The 22,117-nt window shown below is 41.7% G+C and overlaps 1 protein-coding gene across 2 annotated transcripts; it reads right to left on the minus strand.

The window, feature by feature from the left end:
* Positions 1–793: 793 nt before the first annotated feature.
* Positions 794–16,008, minus strand: trmt44 (tRNA methyltransferase 44 homolog). 2 transcript variants are annotated; one of them, XR_005053214.1, is made up of 12 exons: positions 15,556–16,008; positions 15,291–15,408; positions 14,950–15,169; positions 14,693–14,761; positions 14,473–14,580; positions 13,905–13,976; positions 10,911–11,017; positions 10,224–10,407; positions 9,777–10,125; positions 2,434–2,550; positions 1,569–1,880; positions 794–1,528 (listed from the first exon to the last, which is right to left on the minus strand). XR_005053214.1 is itself a non-coding variant. In XM_021615241.2 (11 exons), exons 1-11 carry the CDS (start codon positions 15,890–15,892, stop codon positions 1,630–1,632), a joined length of 1,932 nt encoding a protein of 643 aa, XP_021470916.2. In that variant the 5' UTR covers positions 15,893–16,008; the 3' UTR covers positions 794–1,629. The 2 variants fall into 2 exon arrangements, 1 of the variants encoding a protein (XP_021470916.2); XM_021615241.2 differs by having other exon boundaries at positions 794–1,880.
* Positions 16,009–22,117: the final 6,109 nt, after the last annotated feature.

A 22,117-nucleotide genomic window follows, 5' to 3' on the forward strand; every position in this document is an offset into this window, starting at 1 on the left:
TCAGAATGTTATGGATTCATCACCTTCAGACCAGGACGAGTGAATAAGACAAAGCTCAGTTCTGTATGCTATCGATACTATGGCAGGGGAAATGACACAGGGTGGGGTTCACAGATATTGATATACTAACGTGTCCTCCCATAGGACGATGTTGGAAAGTCAAGTAGTTCTAAAGCCTCTTCACGCTCGCTGTCAGCTAGCAGCGCTGATGCATAATCTCTCACACCCAAAAACAACTTGTAATGGCAAACTGTTTTTTAAGCAAATAATACCTGAGGGATTGTGCTTCATTGTGACGGAGCCATGGGTACGAGGCGGTAGCCGAACCAAGGATTGCTAAAGTAAAAAAAAAAGAGACTGGCCCTCTGGCTGACAAAAAATAAACAAATGTGTAGTATGTTTTAGGACATAACTGACATTCAGGTAGATGTCTATGGAGAGAGTGCACTGACAGCCCCCCCCCCCCCCCCCCCCCCCCCCCCCGAGACTCCTCTGCAGTAGACCCAGCTCCTGACCCTAAGATGGTCTCTGGGCGGCCCTCTGCTGCCTCTATGTGACCTTTCAGCCACGGGGTCACGATCCCAGGTGGTAAAGGAACACAGGAGGGAAAACAGGGACACAGAGGGCAACACACGGGACACCCCATGAACACTACACAACAAATAATTCATGGCCCTGACATTTACAGTTTTAAGCCAATATGGCCTTCCTTGTGCTCCGTTTTGGACCTTAAAGCTCCTCTGTGTATGTAGTTGAGTAATGAAGGTGTGGTAGTAAGAACAATAGGACAGTATTGTTTATATTTGAGATGTTATATTTGAGATCTGCAAACCAAATAGCAGAGTAGCTCCACTACTAAAAACTCAAATGTACTTATCTAACCAGACTTAGGTCTCAAAATTTCGATATGCGGATTTAGTTACAAGCGCAAGTATGTATGTACAGTGGGGTCTGAAATTATTGACACCTGCTGATAAAGATGAGCAATAATGACTGTGGAAAAAGAATCTATTAAAATACTGAGCTGTATTTTATCCCCCAAAAATGGGAAATTATATTATTTTATTCTAATACAATTGCTCGGATAAAAAAGATTCTTATCAATAAAGTAGTCAAAGGTTTAGTATTTGGTCCCATATTCGATTCTTATTTACAATAAAAGTGACTCCAAAATGACACAATGCATTATTTAACATTCATTTCTATTGGGCACAAAATAATCTGAAACACAACCAAAACGAACTGTAAACGCATCCAACACGTTTGTAGAGTCACAAGCTTGATGTAGTCATTGCGTGCTAGGATTATGGGACCAAATACTCAACTTTTGACTACTTTATTTATAAGAATCTTTAGAGATGTCAAACATTTCAACCCCTACCGTTTGAGAAAATAAAGTATTACTGCTAAACAAAATCTCTTTCCTCATTTTTTTCACTTACAATATAGCTGGGTATTTCAATTATCCTTATCAAAGGGTGTCAATAATTTTGGGCCGCACTGTATGTATGACTGACAGTCACAGCTATTCTTGTAGCATCAACTCCACATCTAAAAAAAATATACTAAAAAAAAAATTGTACAATTGAAATAAAACATTGCAATAATGGTCCAAACTGAATTGCGTGTTCAGTTGGAGTACTTCATTTTCTTGAGTGGTCTGGTGGAAGGTCGGAGATCGTCTGGGCCATGGGCGAAGGCACACTCCTCGGCCTGCAGTGGGCATCCGTGAGGGTGGTGGACGTGGAACCAGCAGGCCCGGGTCTTCAGGGCACCAGAGATTAGGTGCTTCCGCTTAGAATCAGCCCTGGTACCCTGCAGCCCTCTAGGCCTATGGGCCTGTACCCGCCAGTCCCGGATATGGACCATACCACCTTCCACTGAGGGAAAGAAGAGTGGAGGAGAGGGGGGAATTTAGTAAAAACCTTTTTTCTTGCATTGACTAGGTATTTTCCAGGCCTGTTGTAAATCAGGTTAAAGAAGCAAGCCTTAAGAGAGATTGCAAAATGCAAATTCCTTCAAGCTGAGAATGGGAATGATTCCATCGACTTTTTCAAGCATTTCATATCTGTATGTTGCATTCCAATAAGCCCTGGATTGCTTCAGTAAGATTAATGTATGCAGACCCAGAGCCAATGATATACAGTACAGCAAACTTAATAGCCATCATGTTAGCACCAAAAGTTCCAAAATGAGGAACCTTATAGTGAGTATGCAAATAAGAATGCTATGTTTGGTGCCGAAATAGACACAGCAGATCTCCACATAGTATCTACTGTATATACATCTTTGGCAGCATCCCAAACATCCCTACCCTAACCCTTTGGGTCCTGGTCCAAACGTAGTGCACTATATAGGGAAAAGGTGCCGTCGCTCTGGGGCTCAATCTTCTTTGAGAGGAGTGTGTGGATGCGGGGTTTGTGCTGCACGTACCTCTGAATACCTGGTGGTTGTTCTTGAGCAGGGTCTGCAGACCGCCACATTCTTTCTTCAGGACCTGCAGAGTCTCCTGCTCCAACAACTCAGCCACCTCTCTCACGGACAGCCTGCCTGGAGAGGAGAGAGCCAAGAGTGCAATTTGGAATGAAAAAGGAGAAGAGGAGGGTGGTTAATGGTTCAATAATGGAGGGCTAGGACAAAGGGATGAGAAAGCCATAGGAGATGATGGGGTTGTGATGAACATGGCATTGGCGTTGTAGGAAAAGGACTTGGGTGGGTAGGAGTGACTTTTGGAATGAAACCAAGGGTTAGTCCCAAATGGCACCCTATTCTCTTTATAGTGCACTGCTTTTTTAGCAGTGCACTACAAAGGGAATAGGGTCCCATTTGGAAAGCAGACAGAGACAACAAGGGAGTTGTGATAAATTAGAACCTCAGAAAATAACTTATTCTCTCTGACAGTTCGTCTAAGGTGTCAGACCGTCAGAGCTGTGAAGTCAATTAAAATCATAATAACAGAGGACATTTTTGCCAGCACAGTTCCCAGCGGCCATTTTAAAATAAATCCTGAGACATTGTTGTCTGTTATTTCCTACCACCACCATTTCCCCACTGAGGGAGATATTAAAACGAACCCATTCCCCCACGGGTCTTAGATAATACATATACATGGCCAAAAAGTCTAGGTGTTTCCACAATATTTGTAATCCGAGATATAAATTCACATCTGAGTTTGCAGCAGAGCAGCTAGCCAATCTTTAAGTTCCATTTCATGGACATTAAGGTATTTCTGTCTTTGCTTTCCCCTTCTCCATGGATAATTCAATCTATGTTGACCTTTGGTTGATATAAATGACAATCTTCTCTCTTTGGCATATGGGAGTGCAATTATACCTTTGGTTCCCTTCCCTCATGCTCCTTGTTATTTGATTTTTGTTACTTCATATTATATCAGAACGAGTTGTCGTGGCACCCATTGTAATGTTTCTGCTGTGGTAAAGCCTTATTAACAAATCAGCGCAATACTTGTCAATCAATCAGGCCCCCCCCACAGTAGCTAGGAATAGTATGCCAACGTATGTGTGAACAGAGGGCAGCAAAAGAGCAGTCAGAGCACAGACGCCAGGGGGCCCAAGGCCTTAATATAAGATTAATTCTACGTTTACAGCTGCCCTTAAGAGACTAGAGCCTACAATGCTAATAGAGATTAATGGGATAAGTGGGGCTATTGACAATGTGGATTCAGTTTGGACCTGGACTGGCCTCCCAAACTGTTATTAATGGATTGTCCAAAGATAGTGTGTTTGTGTAATGCTGTGGGCTTTAAAAAGTACACTCAGCAAGGTGACATCGTATTACTGAGTGTATTAAATGGCTTCTAGCTAGATGCTCAGCTAACATTGATTGCGGGTTAGCAAGTATTTATTTAGTGCTATTGTATAAGTGGAGAAAGAAATGCTCAAAAACCATTGAGGAATTGTTTTTACCCTGCATTTAATCCTGTATGCTAAAATAGTGAATACTTAAAGTGGAACTCACAGCGTTTTAGCAACATGAAATCTTAGCTAAATCTTTTAAAATACACCCTCTGGAGGGATTCAACCTTTTTTATTTCTTTTTTTTTAAACATTTTCTGACAAGCGAGCACTTAAATATGGTCATTTTCACGTTTTAAATTCATAGAATATTAGAATACATTTGTAAAAATAATTCTACAGCGATATAGAGTGGGAAACCGGCCGTGCGTTTGGCCAATTAATATAACCTTAAAAAAAACATCTTCCTCGTCCAGGACCCGGAGTCTGCGCAGCCTGGTGCACCATAGTCAATCAGAGCTACACACTGGCCTGCCATCATTCACTTTGAACTGAACTATGTGTTTACAGGCAGTAGCACCAGCGTGACTTTAGATCATTAAAACACATTCGCCAAAGGCCATGAAATACACCTGAGTGGATTTGAAAAAACATGGCCCTTTATAATGTCCACTTGTGTACATAGGATGATATATTTAGGCGATAAGGCTCGAGTGGGTGTGATATATGGCCAATATAACACGTCTAAGAGCTGTTCTTATTCATGGCGCAACGCGGAGTGGCTGGATACAGCCCTCAGCACTGGTATATTGGCAATATACCACAAACACCCAAGTTGCCTTATTGCTATTATAAACTGGTTAGCAAAATAATTAGAGCAGTAAAAATACATGTTTTGTCAAACATGTGGTATATGGTCTGTTATAAACTGGGTGGTTCGAGCCCTGAATGCTAATTGGCTGAAAGCCGTGGTATATCAGACCGTATACCATGGGTATGACAAAACACTTATGTTCACTGCTCTAATTACGTTGGTAACCAGTTTATAATAGCAGTAAGGCACCTCGGGGGTTTGTGATATATGGCCAATATACCACAGCTACGGGTTGTAATTAGGCACTCCCCGTTGAGCTGTGCATAAGAACAGCCCTTAGACGTGTTATGTTGGCCATATATATACCACACCCCCTCGGCCAAAAGAGATAAATAACATTTGTCCAGCCTTTGCTTGCAGATGTGCATAATATGTTGAAGTTGAATTCACCGATGCGAGCACATCAGGCTATAATTAGTAGATGACTCAACTGTTGACTCGTTTATATTCGCTTGTGTGTCCTATTCGGCCCGCGGGCCTTCTGTTTGACACATGTGCGCTAACCTATTAGCCCCGTTACGACTGACTTGTGATCATTGCCCTTTCTAGTTTGATTGTTTTGACATTTCCAGCCTTTTTTTCTCTCTCTAAAGGGGTGGACCAGCTTAATATTGCGGAAAGAATATTGGTTCCATCAATGTAATTGTCTGCATCATTTCCAATCCCCCATATATTTTTGGGGTAAATATATATATATATCCATACACGCATGCATATTCACATATATACATACACATACCTATATAGACATACATGCTTTTTAAAAGAATATAACTTTATTATTATTCCCCACAAACCCTTCCACCGATCCCCCAATTGAAGTAAACTAATAAACACTTCGGCTTTTACCTTCAATTTATACATCTTATACACATTTTAAAGACAGTCTATTTTACAATAGTTATTTTTTGTTTGTTTTTAGTCCTTCCTCTATTTCTGATGTCCATCCAGTTGGATTTCTATTTGTAACTGCTATTTCACAAAAGATCTGAACCTATATACATTTTACAGACCCCGTATGTTTTACATGGTTTATCTTGCTATTAGTCCCACCCTTCAGCTCAATTCAACCTCTCCCATCTATCTCTCAACATCATCCATTTTGGATTTCTATTTGCCATATATTTTTCAACTGTGCTGTGATGCTTCACAAATTAATTGAACCTTTCTACTCTCATAGCTTCTACAGATTGTAAATTAAAAATTAAGCTAAAATAATTATTATATTATTGATTGATTGACTATGGCTTTTCAAATCACCCAGTATTGCTATCTGCAGCGTTAGTTCTAGGCAAATGTTGCAATTCTTCAGCCATTCCATTCAGGACAATGCCAAAATAAATGATCTAATGACTCTGCCTCCTCACAGCATAATCTGCAGAGCTGGGAAGATTGTATCCCCCATATATATAACATTCAATTAGTAGCAAGAATTTTGTATAGTAATTTAAATTGAAAAATTTGATGTTTTGCGTATCAATTCATAAACCATGTGTCATGGAATGGGTACATCGAAAATCTCTTCCCAACTATTTTGCCATTTATATGGCACAGCTGTCAGTTTTTTGGTCCTTAAATTAAATTGGTATATGTTTTTATTTATCACACTTTTCTTTAACCATTTATGTTCTTTAATACAGGGCCGACATACAAGTTCCTTACTTTTTTCTCCTTTCTACTTGCCTCTTCCATTTTTGTGGTAATGCTGCAATTAATTGGTTGTAATTTTGGGTAGAGCAGACATTTTCATGTCTGTGTTAGCTGCATGTGTGACATAACTCCACCAGTCCTATTTATGATATCGTTCACAAAAATTATACATTTTTTAAAAAATTTCTTCGAAAAATAGTTTTTTTAATCAATTAGTATATTTGAATTTAACCACAATATTTGTTGTATTATTTGTTCTGTATTTTCAGGTGGATGAAACTAAAAATTGCAACCAACTTTCTAAGGCTTGTTTTAAAAAATTAAGATATTTTGGAGATGATTTCCTTTTCAAACAATCGAAAGTGAGCAGGTGTAATCTGAATAAAGGGAAAAAGGCCATTCTTGAACATAGGATGAGACATTCATACCAAATTACTAGAGAACCAGTTTGGATTTAAGTATAACTTTTGTATGACTGATGCCTTTAGTGTGAGGTCTAATGCTTTAATAATTTCAGCCCACCGAATTCATATTCGTTATATAAATAGGCCCTTTTAATTTTATCTGGCTTGCCGTTCCAAATAAGATGGAATATTTTATGTTCATATCATTTTAAAAGCAGGTCACTAGGTGTAGGCAAAACCATAAGCAAATAGGTAAACTGTGATATGACTAAAGAGTTAATCAGGGTGATTTTTCCACAAATAGACAGGTATTTTCCTTTCCATGGTAGCAAGATATTATCTATTTTTGCTAACTTTCTATAAAAATGTATTGGAGTGAGATCATTTCTTTCTTTTGGGATTTTGTATACCAAGTATGTCCACATCTCCGTCAGACCATTTTATTGGTCAAATTAGCATTTTTTTAGTGATCCAATACGTAATATACTTATCATAATTTGGTTTTAATCCAGAGGGAATAGCAAAAGTATCTAGATCCTCTATGAGGCCGTGGAGAGACTCTAATTGTGATTTTAAAAGATCAGCGTACAATGACACCTTAGTTTTCAGCCACGGATTTATAATCCCTTAATATTATTGTTTGATCTAATCTTAACAGCTAACATTTCGATGGCAATAATAAATAGATATGCCGATAGTGGACAACCTTGTTTTACTCCTCTAGAGAGTTTAAAACTTTGAGATGTAGCCATTATTTACTATTTTACACCTAGGGTCACTATACATAACTTTAACCCATTTATAAAAGATTCCCCAAAATTGAAATATTCTAGGCATTTATAAACTCCAGTCGTACTTTATCAAAAGCCTTTTCAAAATCAGCTATGAAAACCAGGCCTGGTGTCGCCAATATTTCATAATATTCTATTGTTTCCAGTACTTGTCTTATATTATCTCCAATGTATCGTCCATGTAAAAAACCTGTCTGATTAGGATGAATAATATCTGACAATACTTTTTTAATTCTATGCGCCAAGCATTTTGCTATGATTTTTGCATCACAACGCTGAAGTGTAAGAGGTCTCCAATTTTTTTAATGGACTGGATCTTTATATATACACCACTTGGGTCCTGTATCAGTAATAATGATATCAGACCTTCTTGTTGCGTGTCTGATAATCTACCATTTATATAGGAGTGGTTAAAACATGCTAACAATGGTCCTTTGAGTATATCAAAAAAGGTTTTGTATACTTCCACTGGTATGCCCTCCAGCCCTGGAGTTTTCACATCCTTAAAGACCCCAATTGCATCAAGCAGTTCCTCCTCTGTAATTTGGCCTTCACATGAGTCCTTCTGTACAGATATTAATTTTACAATATTATTAGGGAAAAAATCCATACAATTAGTTTCAGTTAGTGGAGATGGAGGAGCCTGAAACGAAAACTTTACTTCCTCTTTCAAAACATCATTTGGTGAATCATGCGTGACTCCATCATTTGTAACAAGTTTTAATTTAAAAAAAATTGGTAGCATTTCTATATTGAAGATTGAAAAATAATTTGGTACATTTTCCCCCATATTCCATCCAGTTCGCTTTATTTTTATAATCTATTACACTGGATCTATCTTGAATAAATTCCTCCATTTGTTTTTCCTCTAACTTATTCTGTGCCTCTATGGTACCATGGTTATTGCTATCTAACTGTACTGTTAGTCCTTCAATTTCCATTGTTAATATGGACTCGATCTAAATTGCTTTTGTTTTATTGATGAGTACTGAATTGCATGGCCTCTAAAGGCACACTTAAAAGTGTCCCATACAATAAGGGGATCTGCTGTACCTATGTTATGTCTGAAAAAGTCCATTATAAATTATTCTGTCCTAGATCTAAACAATTTATCATCTCATTTCCAGCCTTAGTTAGTCTTCCATTTTTGTTCAAAATATTCATCATGGAAACTGAAACAGCGCATCCCAAATGGGTGGAGCCAGCAGACAACGTACCAGGCCAGCTGTGATTTACAACCTGATAGCAATAGTTTTTGGACTACCAAGAAATGTATTGGTGAATTATATAAATCATGCATTGAACTGCATACATCGATTATGTCAACAATGTCTTATTGTCTGTCATGGAATTTTGAGTCAAATGGTTTTGAAGCATAAACTGGGAATATGATATTTGTTACTGATAATATGATTGTCTGTTTGTTTAATATTTGCAAAGTAGTTAAAACGCTGTCAGTTCCACTTTAATAGTAGCACTTTGCTTTGCCATCTAAAATGGTACATTGAAACTCGGGAGCTAGCCACTGTCCATGCAAGCTGCCCCGGCTTAACCCCCGCTAATCCTCCCTCTTTTGAGAGCAGCGCCATAAAGTAACTGGTAGAAATACCTCAACACAAATACAGACTCATGCATAAAAGATGGGCCAGAGTGCATTATTCATCCAGTCATCTCCATCCTCGATTACGGGCTCTGTCTCTTCCCCTCTTTTTTCTCTCCCTCCCTTTTTCATTCCCTCTATTTTTCTCTCTGACTAGACTTCTTCTTCTTATCTCATCCATCATACAGGGGGAGGGGTGAGTGCAGGGGAGTGTGTGTGTGAAGGGGAAAGTCCGGAAAAGGTTGATAAAAGAGAGATGGGGGCAGTGTGTGAATGTGGTGCCGAATGGCGGAGGATGAAACGCTGACAGGGTTCAAAGCAGGGTTGTGCTGCGCCACCAGGGGCTTTCCTATTGGTGCTGAGAGGGAGCGATAGACAGGAAGAGGAAGAGATACAGAAAGAGGTGGGGTGGGTTAAGGGCATGATGGGCCACCAACATTGAGTTCCTGCACACACCCGATCATCCTGAATTCCACTGAATCAACAATACACCATGTAGTACACAGTACATAAATCCAATACACGCCATAATAGTAATAAATCCAAGATCAGATATGTACTTCATGTTGTTTTCCTAAACCTGTTATGACCTCAATTACAGCTCATGTAAATGCAGACTGAGTGAGACTTTATTGTATTTTGAGGGAGAGATTACCTTGTGATTTGATTGACAGTTCAGCTATTAAAGGAGCATTCTCTTACCTCCCATGTTCCAGGTGCCGGGGACATCCCCACCTTCGTCCTTGGTCAACCCCAGCAGAGAGGTGGCCACACGTAGGACTATACCATCTACAAAGTCCCGGGGAAGGGCGGCACAGTTCCGCACTGTCTCGATCCTCTCTCGGGGCTGGAATCCAGCTCCCCAGTTGGTGCCGTGGATCCTGTCAGTCTCTGAGTGGTCGTGGTGGTGCTCGGCTTCATCCTCGACATTTGACTCTCGAACTGTGACCCCGGAGCAGGGCTGACGACCCTGTATATACTTGTCTCTCCCCTCCTCTGCCTGCGGCTCATCCGACAGCTGGTAGCTCCTCGACTTTCCTACCAGACACACCTGTAAAGCAAGGGGTAAGATTAAAACAACATGAGTGGTTTGCATGAACATGTTAGCGTGTACTGTGTGTTCAAGTGTCATTGTTAGCATTAGCATACCCGCTTTGTGGAGGGGATTCTCAGGCAGTCCTCCTCTGTGTTGAACCCACAGGCTGTGCTGACCTCAGAGATGAAGTCAATGTATTCCTTATACTGGGACTTCTTACAGTGTCTCCGCTGGTACTTCCCATAGAAGTCAAAGAAGCAGCACGGCAGGACAAAATACCGGCAGGAGAAGGATGACCTAAAGTGGGAGGAAAGTGACCGAAATTACACATCAAAACCATGTGGTTTGGTCACAGTTATCAATGTACTTTATAATTGTCTATTCATCCTTAATTAATCCAGGTGAGTTTAAATGAGATATGATGGAACCTCTTTTTTTAAGGGAGCCCTAACCACAGATAGCAGGCAGCATAGAGGTGAGAAAATACCACAAGTACAACGGATGTAAGTACAACGGACTCAAAGTGAGGTGAGAAAAATGTGAGATTAAGGCAGGAGATGAGGACAATTTCAAATCTATGGAGGTTGTTGGAGTGTTCAAACCAGAACAGGAGAGTCAATGCAAAGTGAGAGCCAAGCTCAACATTGCCACCAGGTGGCTGCCGCATCAGACTCGACACTTCACACACCGACACACCTCCATTCCCCCTTCCCAACTCATGAAAAAAACATGATTTCAAACTCAAGAGATCAGTTGCCACTTGAGGCGGCTAAGCCAAATTGTTTCTGCTGATGACTTGCCTGGCCGCTATAACGGGGATCCACGGTGTGAGCTCGTCCGAGTGGTTTCCAATCAGCCAGTCTGTGCCCGGGAATAAGAAGCCATCACCGGGAGTGATTGCCGTTTCCTGGAATAGAAAAAAAGGCCCCCAACCAAAAGCACAACAGGCTTCTTTAGATCAGAGAGAAGCACCGCTGACAGTAATTCGATTTTTTTTTCCATTAATCATTTTTGAATTACAAATGGCTTATGACACCCCCAGCCGCTTTCTGTCGCGAAATAACAACTCTGTTACCAACTTTTAATATTGAAGGAGAATAATGTTTAATGTGATTGTTATCTCAGCTCATTTAGTGTCTGAGTGGATATGAAGAAGGGTGGTCTGAAATACAAAGTCAGATGAGATTACAAATTCAAAAAAATACTTTTCAAAGCAACATTTTGTGCCTCTTGCCATGTATGGACTAGAGAAATAACTGGTTTTATACTTTTAAATAACAACAAAAGTAAATAAGGGATTTCAGGCAAAAACTAAGGAACAACTAAGGAAACTAGTTGAAAGGAAAACACAAAAAATGACAACAAGGAAAACCCCTTTCGGTGTTGGAGACCACTTCCATGCTCTATACACCCCATCATATCCCATCACCGACAATAAGGATACCAGAAAGAACCCCGAGCCGTTAGCTAAAAGTACATTGAGTCCCTATGGGAACAACTACCTCGCCTAGCTACTTCCTGCCTGGTCTACACACAGTGAATAATAGATGCAAGGGAACATTCAGCAGCTTGTCTTCTGATGAAACATTGAAGCCGGGCGGCAATGGGAAAGTACAGCACAGCAGAGCGTGTCTAACAACGTGTGGGATTCCCCGCAACCCCATGTGCAATTCCATGTGTATCTATTGTGGTTTAGACTATATGTGATTGTCATATTACTTCATTTGAAAAGGTGAACGAAATAGTTCATATAATACCTACATATCTTGTGAATTCATCTGGTATTCATAAATATTTCAAACACTGCGGTAGTTTTATTTGCTTTCAAAAAATGGGGAACACAAAATATCCACAAAGCCCTCAAAATTAAGTTGATTGAGGCAGCTATTAACCCTTTCCACTAAGAGTCCCTGTAAATGGGTTGAAAATAGTAGATTGTCATTGATTGGAATACAGTGGATGTACATTAAGTGCAATAAGTATTCAGACCCTTTACTCAGTACTTTGTTGAAGCGCCTTTGGCAGCGATTACAGCATTGAGTCTTCTTGGGTATGACGCTACAAGCTTGGCACACCTGTACTTGGGGAGTTTATCCCATTCATCTCTGCAGATCCTCTCAAGCTCTGTCAAGTTGGATGGGGAGCATCGCTGCACAGCTATTTGCAGGTCTTTCCAGATATGTTCGAACGGGTTCAAGTCCAGGCTCTGGCTGGGCCACTCAAGGAAATTCAGAGACTTGTCCCGAAGCCACTCCTGCATTGTCTTGGCCGTGTGCTTAGGGTCGTTGTCCTGTTGGAAGGCGAACCTTCGCCCCAGTCTGAGCCTTGGTTTTCACCAAGGATCTCTCTGCACTTTGCTCCGTTCATCTTTGCCTCGATCCCAGTCCCTGCCGCTGAAAAACATCCCTACAGCATGATGCTGCCACCACCATGAGAGATGGTTGTCCTTCTGGAAGGTTCTCATATCTCCACAAAGGCACTCTAGAGCTCTGTCAAGAGTGACAATTGGGTTCTTTGTCACCTCCCTGGCCAAGGCCCTTCTCCCCCGATTGTTCAGTCTGGCTGGGCGGCCTGCTCTATGATGAGTCTTGGTGGTTCTAAACTTCTTCCATTTAATAATGATGGAGGCCACTGTGTTCTTGCTGTAGATATTTCTGAGTACCCTTCCCCAGATCTGTGCCTCGACACAATCCTGTCTCGGAGCTCTACGGACAATTCCTTTGACCTCATGGCTTGGTTTTTGCTCTGACATGCACTGTCAACTGTGGGACCTTATATAAACAGGTGTGTTCCTTTCAAAAAGTCAAAGGGCTTGCATACTTTCTGAAGGCACTGCATCTACCTCTACCACTCAAGTATCCCTGCACATTGTAAATATGGTATTGGAACTGACCCTGTATATAGCTTCTTACTTTCTTGTGTTCGTCTTATTTCTTATTTTTATTTCTCCTGTGTTTTTGTTCTAACTTCTATAATTTTTGTGCTACATTGACATTGATTACTGCATTGTTGGGTTTGGAGCTTGCAAGAAAGGCATTTCACTGTACTTGTGCACGTGACATTAAAACTTGAAACAAGGATGACATGCGTTATTCCCTGGGTTGTCCTGAACAGAATGAGCCTGTGTCATTTTATGAAGAAAATTTGCCGCAGAGCACGGACTTGAATGGACTCATGACTCACCAAAATTACAATATGTTTGTCTGAAGTACCTTTTGAAACCCAAACATTGTAAGTTTGTATTTTATAACTTAGCCATGTTGGCAAAAGAATAAGCGTTCAAACAATGCCCATCTGACCCACATTGCGATTTATAATGGAACGTTTTTGGATTACGTAAAACAACAACAGTAATTGTGTGATGATGGGGACGCAAGGCTGTGTTCCAAACAAAAAACGACATGTGTGCTTGCCTCAGTTCCATAATGGCAAAGCTAGGAAAGCAAAATAAATGACATTATAGTTGAAAGCTCTTTCCTTGAGTCACAAAAGGTCATTGAAATGAATTAGGAACTGTGCACAGTTTGGAGGTGTGTGGTCACTTAGAGACACCTGTTAGACCTCTCAGTCAAACCCTTGTAATCGTTTTTTCCTGCACCTAAAATGTTTAAGAATATTCGTATTATGTTACTGAATGTATCCAGAGTATTGTCCAGTGTAATGTTTGGATTCAGTCTTGTGTCAGGTGAACTGTTGTTATTGTGCAGTATATACACACCCCTAAGTCAAGTAGTTGATCTAGGCTGAAAAATAAACACTATCCTAAAACAGAGTTCCACATAGCCCATCCTCACCTCTAGATGTGTTTGGGGGCCGTACATATCCCAGATCTTCCTTTTCCTCACATCAATGCCCTTTCCAGGGTGCTGAAAAACAAGTAGGCATGACGGTCAGTCCTTAATCACTTCATCAAATGAACATTGGGTATAGTGACACACTTTCCACCTACCACGTGTGTAATTTCAATTACGGATATCCAGCGTTTTGATTGGACGTTAAATCACATCACTGATTAAATGGAACATTGGCCTGGAATTGGCACAGATTAAGTCTGCGTCCCAAATGGGACCCTATTCCATATATGGTGCACTATGGGCCCTGTTCAAAAGTAGTGCACTATATAGGGAATAAAGTGCTACTTGGGACGCAGACTAAAGCTTTTTACGACTCGCCGGCTACCCTGTCATTGATTAAGCATCCAGTGGACATTTGTAAATTAAAGGAGATCTGCTAGAGAGGTCAGTTTTCCACATGGAGTATTTCAGCCCGTAATCCTGGTGTTACTATTCAGTACCAGGGCATATCAGGTTATATTATGTAACTGTGTTCTGGTGAACCTAGTGTAGCGTTTATCACACATACCCCTTCGTTGCTTAGAATGTGAACCAGGAGACCATTTCCACAACCAAGATCCACAAAGGACTGTTTGACGGTCAGACCCTTCACCGCTCGCTCCTCACCCCATAGGACCTGTGCATTAATAGACAATGGTGTTATTGTCATTAGAGTTGCCATTTTACTCATATTAGCATTCCGTCAAATACATTGTTGTAGTTACTGTCCATGTACAGAAGAGACCTACCAAAAGATAGGTAGCGATGGCAACATCTTCAAAGACAAACTTCTCTGGATCCGTCACTTCAGGCCATACCTACGCAAAGACAAATATATTAATGCATTCAGGACTGTTGTGACAAATCTATATCTAAAAGACAAGACCTTGACCATGAACTATTAACCATACCTTGACCATATTAACCATACACTGGCCATGCATTAACCATACACTGGCCATGCATTGACCATACCTTGACCATATTAATCATACATTGACCATACCTTGACCATCTCCTTGTACTTGTCTTTCAGCCGTTGGTACATGATGCTGTACTTCTCTACTGGCAGGAGAGACAGGGTGCTCTTGAACTCACTGGTCTTACTCTCCGTGGCCCAGCGCACCAGTTTGGGCAGGAGCTCCCCACTGAGCCAGGGCAGTTTGGGGTAGGCCACCCCGTCACTGAACCAGTTATCAGGCCGCATGAGATGTAACTCTAGTGTCCTGGAGATTAGATTTACAGAGCAAACCAGTGCAGACACTATCCAATGCGTCCAAGCATTACTGGATCAATGGAAGGATGGGTGAAGAAGCAGACACTGAGGTTAAACATGGAAACACTCACCATTCATCACTCTTCTCAGCCAGGAGATGTATCTGATAGATGTTGTTCTTCCGTAAAGAGGCAGTCCCTTCCTCACTCTCTTCAACTGGTAAGAAGCTTACTCTTTGAGTGTTAAAGTCTGAAAATGTTGAGTAAAAAATAACACACAGGACACTTTCACACATGAGACTGTATTCAAATACCTGTGTTGCGTACATGTTGTAAAGTCAGCCAGAACTCAATGATAAGCAGCTTAAACATCAGCTGAATGTAATTTAAGGCTTACCTTTGAGTATAATATCTTTATGTACAGTTGTGCCATAACAGTTTACTTTAGGAATGAATGTCCTCACACAAAAAGACCACAGTCTCTCCTGGTCATGTTCGAGTTCAACGCCACTATTCAAGAAGGTAAGAACATCCTTGGACTCTGAAGTATCACTTCCATGAGTTAGCAGGATGTTTCTCAGTTCTTCACAGCCAACATTCTTACTCTGTGTCTCTTTGACACCACAAAGACGTTTGTTCACAACGTGTGGTTTCTTTATCCAAACATCAATGGCAGACCAAAATCCTCCCGTATTAGATTGTTCTGTAAATTTTATCGCAAAGAGTTTCGGCATAGTTTAGAAAAGGGTAACTTGCATGCCACAACAGCATAACAAAATGCAAACGTGTGTTTACCAAAATTACTTCCGGGAACTTTTACGTTCAATGGATTTTGTCGCTCGTTGATGACGCAATGATGGAGCGCATGATAGAAAATATGGTTGTTCGAAAAAGAGGCAGCAGAGGGTGGTGTTGTATATTTAATATCAACATATTGAACGATACTGTTTCTTATTATTATATATATGTTTTAATCAAGTCAGGGTTCTGCTGTCCAGCACCATTCAATTGGACATACACTACATGGTCAAAAGTTTGTGGACAGCCCTTAAATGTGTGTATTCAGCTATTTCAGTCACACCCGTTGCTGACAGGTGTATAAAATCGAGCACACAGCCACAGACAAACATTGTCAGTAGAATGGCCCATAGCGAATAGCTCAGTGACACTCAACGTGGCACCGTCATAGAATGCCACCTTTCCAACAAGTCAGTTTGTCAAATTTCTGCCCAGCAGAACTGCCCCGGTCAACTGTAAGTGCTGTTATTGTGAAGTGGAAATTTCTAGGAACAACAATGGCTCAGCTGCAAAGTGGTAGGCTACACAAGCTCACAGAACGGGACCGGCGAGTGCCGAAGCTCGTAGCGCGTAAAAATCATATGTCCTCCGCTGCAACACTCACTACTGAGTTCCAAACGGCATCTGGAAGCAACGTCAGCACAATAACTGTTCGTTGGGAGCTTCATGAAATGGGTTTCCATGGCCAAGCAGCCACACACAAGCCTAAGATCACCACGCCCAATGTCAAGCGTTGGCTGGAGTGGTGTAAAGCTCTGGAGCAGGTTGTCTTTAGTGATTAGTCAAGTTTCACCATCTGGCAGTCCGACGGATGAATCTGGGTTTGGCGGATACCAGAAGAATGCTGCAATGCATAGTGCTAACTGCAAAGTTAGGTGGAGGAGGAATAATATTCTGGGCCTGTTTTTCATGGTTCGGGCTAGGCCCCTTAGTTCCAGTGAAGGGAAATCTTAACGCTACTAGATACAATGACATTCTAGACGATTCGGTGCTTCCAACTTTGTGACAACAGTTTGGGGAAGGCCCTTTCCTGTTTCAGCATGACAATGTTCAAAGCAAGGTCCATACAGAAATGGTTTGTCGCGATTGGTGTGGAAGAACTTGACTGGCCTGCACAGAGCCTTGACCTCAACCCCATCGAACATCTTTGGGACGAATTGGATCGCCAGCTCGGAGCCAGGCCTAATCGCCCAACATCAGTGTTCGACCTCACTAATGCTCTTGTCGCTGAATGGCAGCAAGTCCCCGCAGCAATGTTTCAACATCTAGTGGAAAGCCTTCCCAGAAGAGTGGAGGCTGTTATAGCAGCAAAGGGGGAACCAACTCCATATTAATGCCCTTGATTTTGCAATGATATGTTTGACGAGCAGGTTTCCACATACTTTTGGCCATGTAGTGTGCTTTGGAAAAGATGTGAAATCAGCATGCAAAAAAACAACACAAGTGTGCTCTCACACCAATGACTAATCTGGGTTATAACCTTTTTCTATTTTGCCAAGGCCTATGCTTTATTATGGGCAAAAAGTTCAGTACACGTCATTGCTTTCTGTATCAGAATGTAGGCTGGCCCTCTTTGAAGTCTTGTAGATCATTGTTTTTTGTTTATAAAGCCCTCTTGCATAAACGTCCACAGATGTACAAGCTACCGGACGTTGGTCTAAGAGCATTAGGGATGCCTAATTCTGGAGATCCCATCGATCTCCACTGATTTAGGTAAATGCCTCTTATGGCAATTCAGAAGGCTGATAGAGGACCCTTTTACTTAAAAATGTGTTTGTTTTATATGATTGTGTTTTACATATCGTGTATTGATATGTATTGATGTGTATGTCTGATACAGGATTCATTTGTAAAAGAGACCATGGTCTCAGCAGGACTACCTGTCAAAATAAAGGTTGGTTTTATGCGTTGACTGAACAGAGCCTGATAATTATAAGTTGTTTTTTTTTACTCTTGGCTGGACTGTCTCGGTCTCGAGTACTACAACACTTCCACATACTCATCCTCTAGATTCATAAACAAAATATCCCATCGCAACTTGGTACACTATTATTGGGTCATTATCTTTCTCAATCCACTTGTTGAATTAATAGTACATTAGCAATGTATTACTCCTACAAAACAAATTACTCAAAATCTGATATTGCAATTATTTATTTTCACCATAACAATTCATTTTAAATGAGTAAATATCCTAAGCTTACAAGAAATCCTGCTATGCCCTGTGACGAACCATCAAACAGGCATCAATACAGGGCTAAGATTGAATCACACTACACCGCCTCCGACGTTCGTCTTATGTGACAGGGCTTGCAAACTAGTACAGACTACAAACGGAAGCACAGCCGCGAGATGCCCAGTGACACGAGCCTACCAGACGAGCTAAACCACTTCTATGCTCGCTTTGAGGAAAGTAACACTGAGGCATGCATGAGAGCATCAGCTGTTCCGGACGCTCCCCCCGTAGCCGACGTGAGTAAGACCTTTAAACAGGTCAACATATACAAGGCTGCAGGCCAGACAGATTACCAGGACGTGTGCTCCGGGCATGTGCTGACCAACTGGCAGGTGTCTTCACTGATATTTTCAACATGTCCCTGATTGAGTCTGTAATACCAACATGTTTCAAGCAGACCACCATAGTCCCTGTGCCCAAGAACACAAAGACAACCTACCTAAATGACTACAGGCCCGTAGCACTCACGTCCGTAGCCATTAAGTGCTTTGAAAGGTTGGTAATGGCTCACATCAACACCATTATCCCAGAAACCTTAGACCCACTCCAATTTGCATACCGCCCAAACAGATCCAGAGATGATGCAATCTCTATTGCACTCCACACTGCCCTTTCCCACCTGGACAAAAGGAACACTTATGTGAGAATGCTATTCATTGACTACAGCTCAGCGTTCAACACCATAGTACCCTCAAAGCTCATCACTAAGCTAAGGATCCTGGGGCTAAACACCTCCCTCTGCAACTCGATCCTGGACTTCCTGACGGGCCGCCCTCAGGTGTTGAGGCAACACATCTGCCACGTTGATCCTCAACACTGGAGCTCCCCAAGGGTGCGTGCTCAGTCCCCTCCTGTACTCCCTGTTCACCCACGACTGCACGGCCAGGTACGACTCCAACACCATCATTAAGTTTGCAGACGACACAACAGTGGTAGGACTGTTCACCGACAACGACGAGACAGCCTATAGGTAGGAGGAGACCTGGCCGGGTGGTGCCAGAATAACAACCTATCCCTCAACATAACCAAGACTAAGGAGATGATTGTGGACAACAGGAAAAGGAGGACCGAGCACGCCCCCATTCTCATCGACGGGGCTGTAGTGGAGCAGGTTGAGAGCTTCAAGTTATTTGGTGTCCACATCAACAACAAACTAGAATGGTCCAAACACACCAAGACAGTGGTGAAGAGGGCACGACAAAGCCTATTCCCCCTCAGGAAACTAAAAAGAGTTGTCATGGGTCCTGAGATCCTCAAAAGGTTCTACAGCTGCAACATCGAGAGCCTCCTGACTGGTTGCATCACTGCCTGGTACGGCAATTGCTGGGCCTCTGACCGCAAGGCACTACAGATGGTACTGCGTACGGCCCAGTACATCATTGGGGCTAAGCTGCCTGCCATTCAGGACCTCTACACCAGGCGGTGTCAGAGGAAGGCCCTAAAAATTGTCAAAGACCCCAGCCACCTCAGTCATAGACTGTTCTGTCTACTACCGCATGACAAGCGGTACCGGAGTGCCAAGTCTAGGACAAAAAGGCTTCTCAACAGTTTTTACCCCCAAGCCATAATACTCCTGAACAGGTAATCCAATGGCTACCCGGACTATTTGCATTGTGTGCCCCCCCCACCCCTATTTTTTTTTACGCTGCTGCTATTCTCTGTTTATCATATATACATAGTCACTTTAACTATACATTCATGTACAGTGGGGCAAAAAAAGTATTTAGTCAGCCACCAATTGTGCAAGTTCTTCCACTTAAAAGATGAGAGAGGCCTGTAATTTTCATCATGGGTACACTTCAACTATGACAGACAAAATTAGAAAAAAAATCCTGAAAATCACATTGTAGGATTTTTAATGAATTTATTTGCAAATTATGGTGGAAAATAAGTACTTGGTCAATAACAAAAGTTTATCTCAATAATTTGTTATATACCCTTTGTTGGCAATGACAGAGGTCAAACGTTTTTTGGAAGTTTTTTGGAAGTCACAAGGTTTTCACACACTGTTGCTGGTATTTTTGCCCATTCCTCCATGCAGATCTCCTCTGGAGCAGTGATGTTTTGGGGCTGTTGCTGGGCAACACGGACTTTCAACTCCCTCCAAAGATTTTCTATGGGGTTGAGATCTGGAGACTGGCTAGGCCACTCCAGAACCTTGAAATGCTTCTTACGAAGCCACTCCTTCGTTGCCCGGGCGGTGTGTTTGGGATCATTGTCATGCTGAAAGACCCAGCCACGTTTCATCTTCAATGCCCTTGCTGATGGAAGGAGGTTTTCACTCAAAATCTCACGATACATGGCCCCATTCATTCTTTCCTTTACACGGATCAGTCATCCTGGTCCCTTTGCAGAAAAACAGCCCCAACGCATGATGTTTCCACCCCCATGCTTCACAGTAGGTATGGTGTTCTTTGGATGCAACTCAGCATTCTTTGTCCTCCAAACACGACGAGTTGAGTTTTTACCAAAAAGTTATATTTTGGTTTCATCTGACCATATGACATTCTCCCAATCTTCTTCTGGATCATCCAAATGCTCTCTAGCCAACTTCAGACGGGCCTGGATATGTACTGGCTTAAGCAGGGGGACACGTCTGGCACTGCAGGATTTGAGTCCCTGGCGGCGTAGTGTGTTACTGATTGTAGGCTTTGTTACTTTGGTCCCAGCTCTCTGCAGGTCATTCACTAGGTCCCCCCGTGTGGTTCTGGAATTTTTGCTCACCGTTCTTGTGATCATTTTGACCCCACGGGGTGAGATCTTGCGTGGAGCCCTAGATCGAGGGAGATTATCAGTGGTCTTGTATGTCTTCCATTTCCTAATAATTGCTCCCACAGTTGATTTCTTCAAACCAAGCTGCTTACCTATTGCAGATTCAGTCATCCCAGCCTGGTGCAGGTCTACAATTTTGTTTCTGGTGTCCTTTGACAGCTCTTTGGTCTTGGCCATAGTGGAGTTTGGAGTGTGACTGTTTGAGGTTGTGGACAGGTGTCTTTTATACTGATAACAAGTTTAAACAGGTGCCATTAATACAGGTAACGAGTGGAGGACAGAGGAGCCTCTTAAAGAAGAAGTTACAGGTCTGTGAGAGCCAGAAATCTTGCTTGTTTGTAGGTGACCAAATATCTACATGTACATACTACCTCAATCAGCCTGACTAACCGGTGTCTGTATGTAGCCCCGCTACTTTACAGCCTCGCCACTGTATATAGCCTGTTTTTTTACTGTTGTTTTATTTCTTTACTTACCTATTGTTCACCTAAAACCTTTTTTGCACTATTGGTTAGAGCCTGTAAGTAAGCATTTCACTGTATTCGGGGCACGTGACAAATAAACTTTGATTTGAATACATACCTTCGCCAATATCCATATGTTATTGGTATGAAATAAAACCTGTTTACACTGTTTTTGAAATGGAAACGGCTTCTTTGACTAGCACTCCTATTTGAAAGGTATTTTGAATGGATCTCCATGCCCTTTCTAGTGTGTTGTGTATAGCGAGAGGGAGCGAGGTGACTGGGAGGTACTGTACCACCAGTACCAGGAAGTACAAGGTGCAAGGAGAGGGAACTCCACTGTGTTGCTGTCTGGGTTTACATTCAAATCAGAGGTCATGCGAGAGGCATACATCTAGTCAGACTGGTTATGCAGGAGCAGACAGGTATGGTTAAGAGAGTGAAAGTAACTCATTGCTACTGGCGCATTTCGGCATAAACCAAACAAGACATATAATAATGTGAAAACAGACATAAAAGGGAAGTTGAATCAGATTAAAATTTTGGTCAAACAAGTAGAAAATATTATACCACATACATGATATGACAATGTATGATTACTAATGCCCATATAATTTGAATTATTGTGCGCTTGCACCGCATTATGTGTAATATATTTTTGTGAAATAACAATTATTTTATGTGTAGGC

Source organism: Oncorhynchus mykiss, chromosome 9, assembly GCF_013265735.2.
Source record: "Oncorhynchus mykiss isolate Arlee chromosome 9, USDA_OmykA_1.1, whole genome shotgun sequence".
NCBI lineage: Eukaryota > Metazoa > Chordata > Actinopteri > Salmoniformes > Salmonidae > Oncorhynchus > Oncorhynchus mykiss.

Coding starts and splice junctions, on each gene's coding strand:
- trmt44 (XM_021615241.2), bottom strand. CDS start 15,892: ATGCCGAAACTCTTTGCGATAAAATTTACAGAACAATCTAATACGGGA. Junction 15,170..15,290: donor GCTGAGAAGAGTGATGAATG/GTGAGTGTTTCC, acceptor TCTAATCTCCAG/GACACTAGAGTTACATCTCA. Junction 14,762..14,949: donor AGTACAAGGAGATGGTCAAG/GTATGGTCAATG, acceptor GTCTTTGCGTAG/GTATGGCCTGAAGTGACGGA.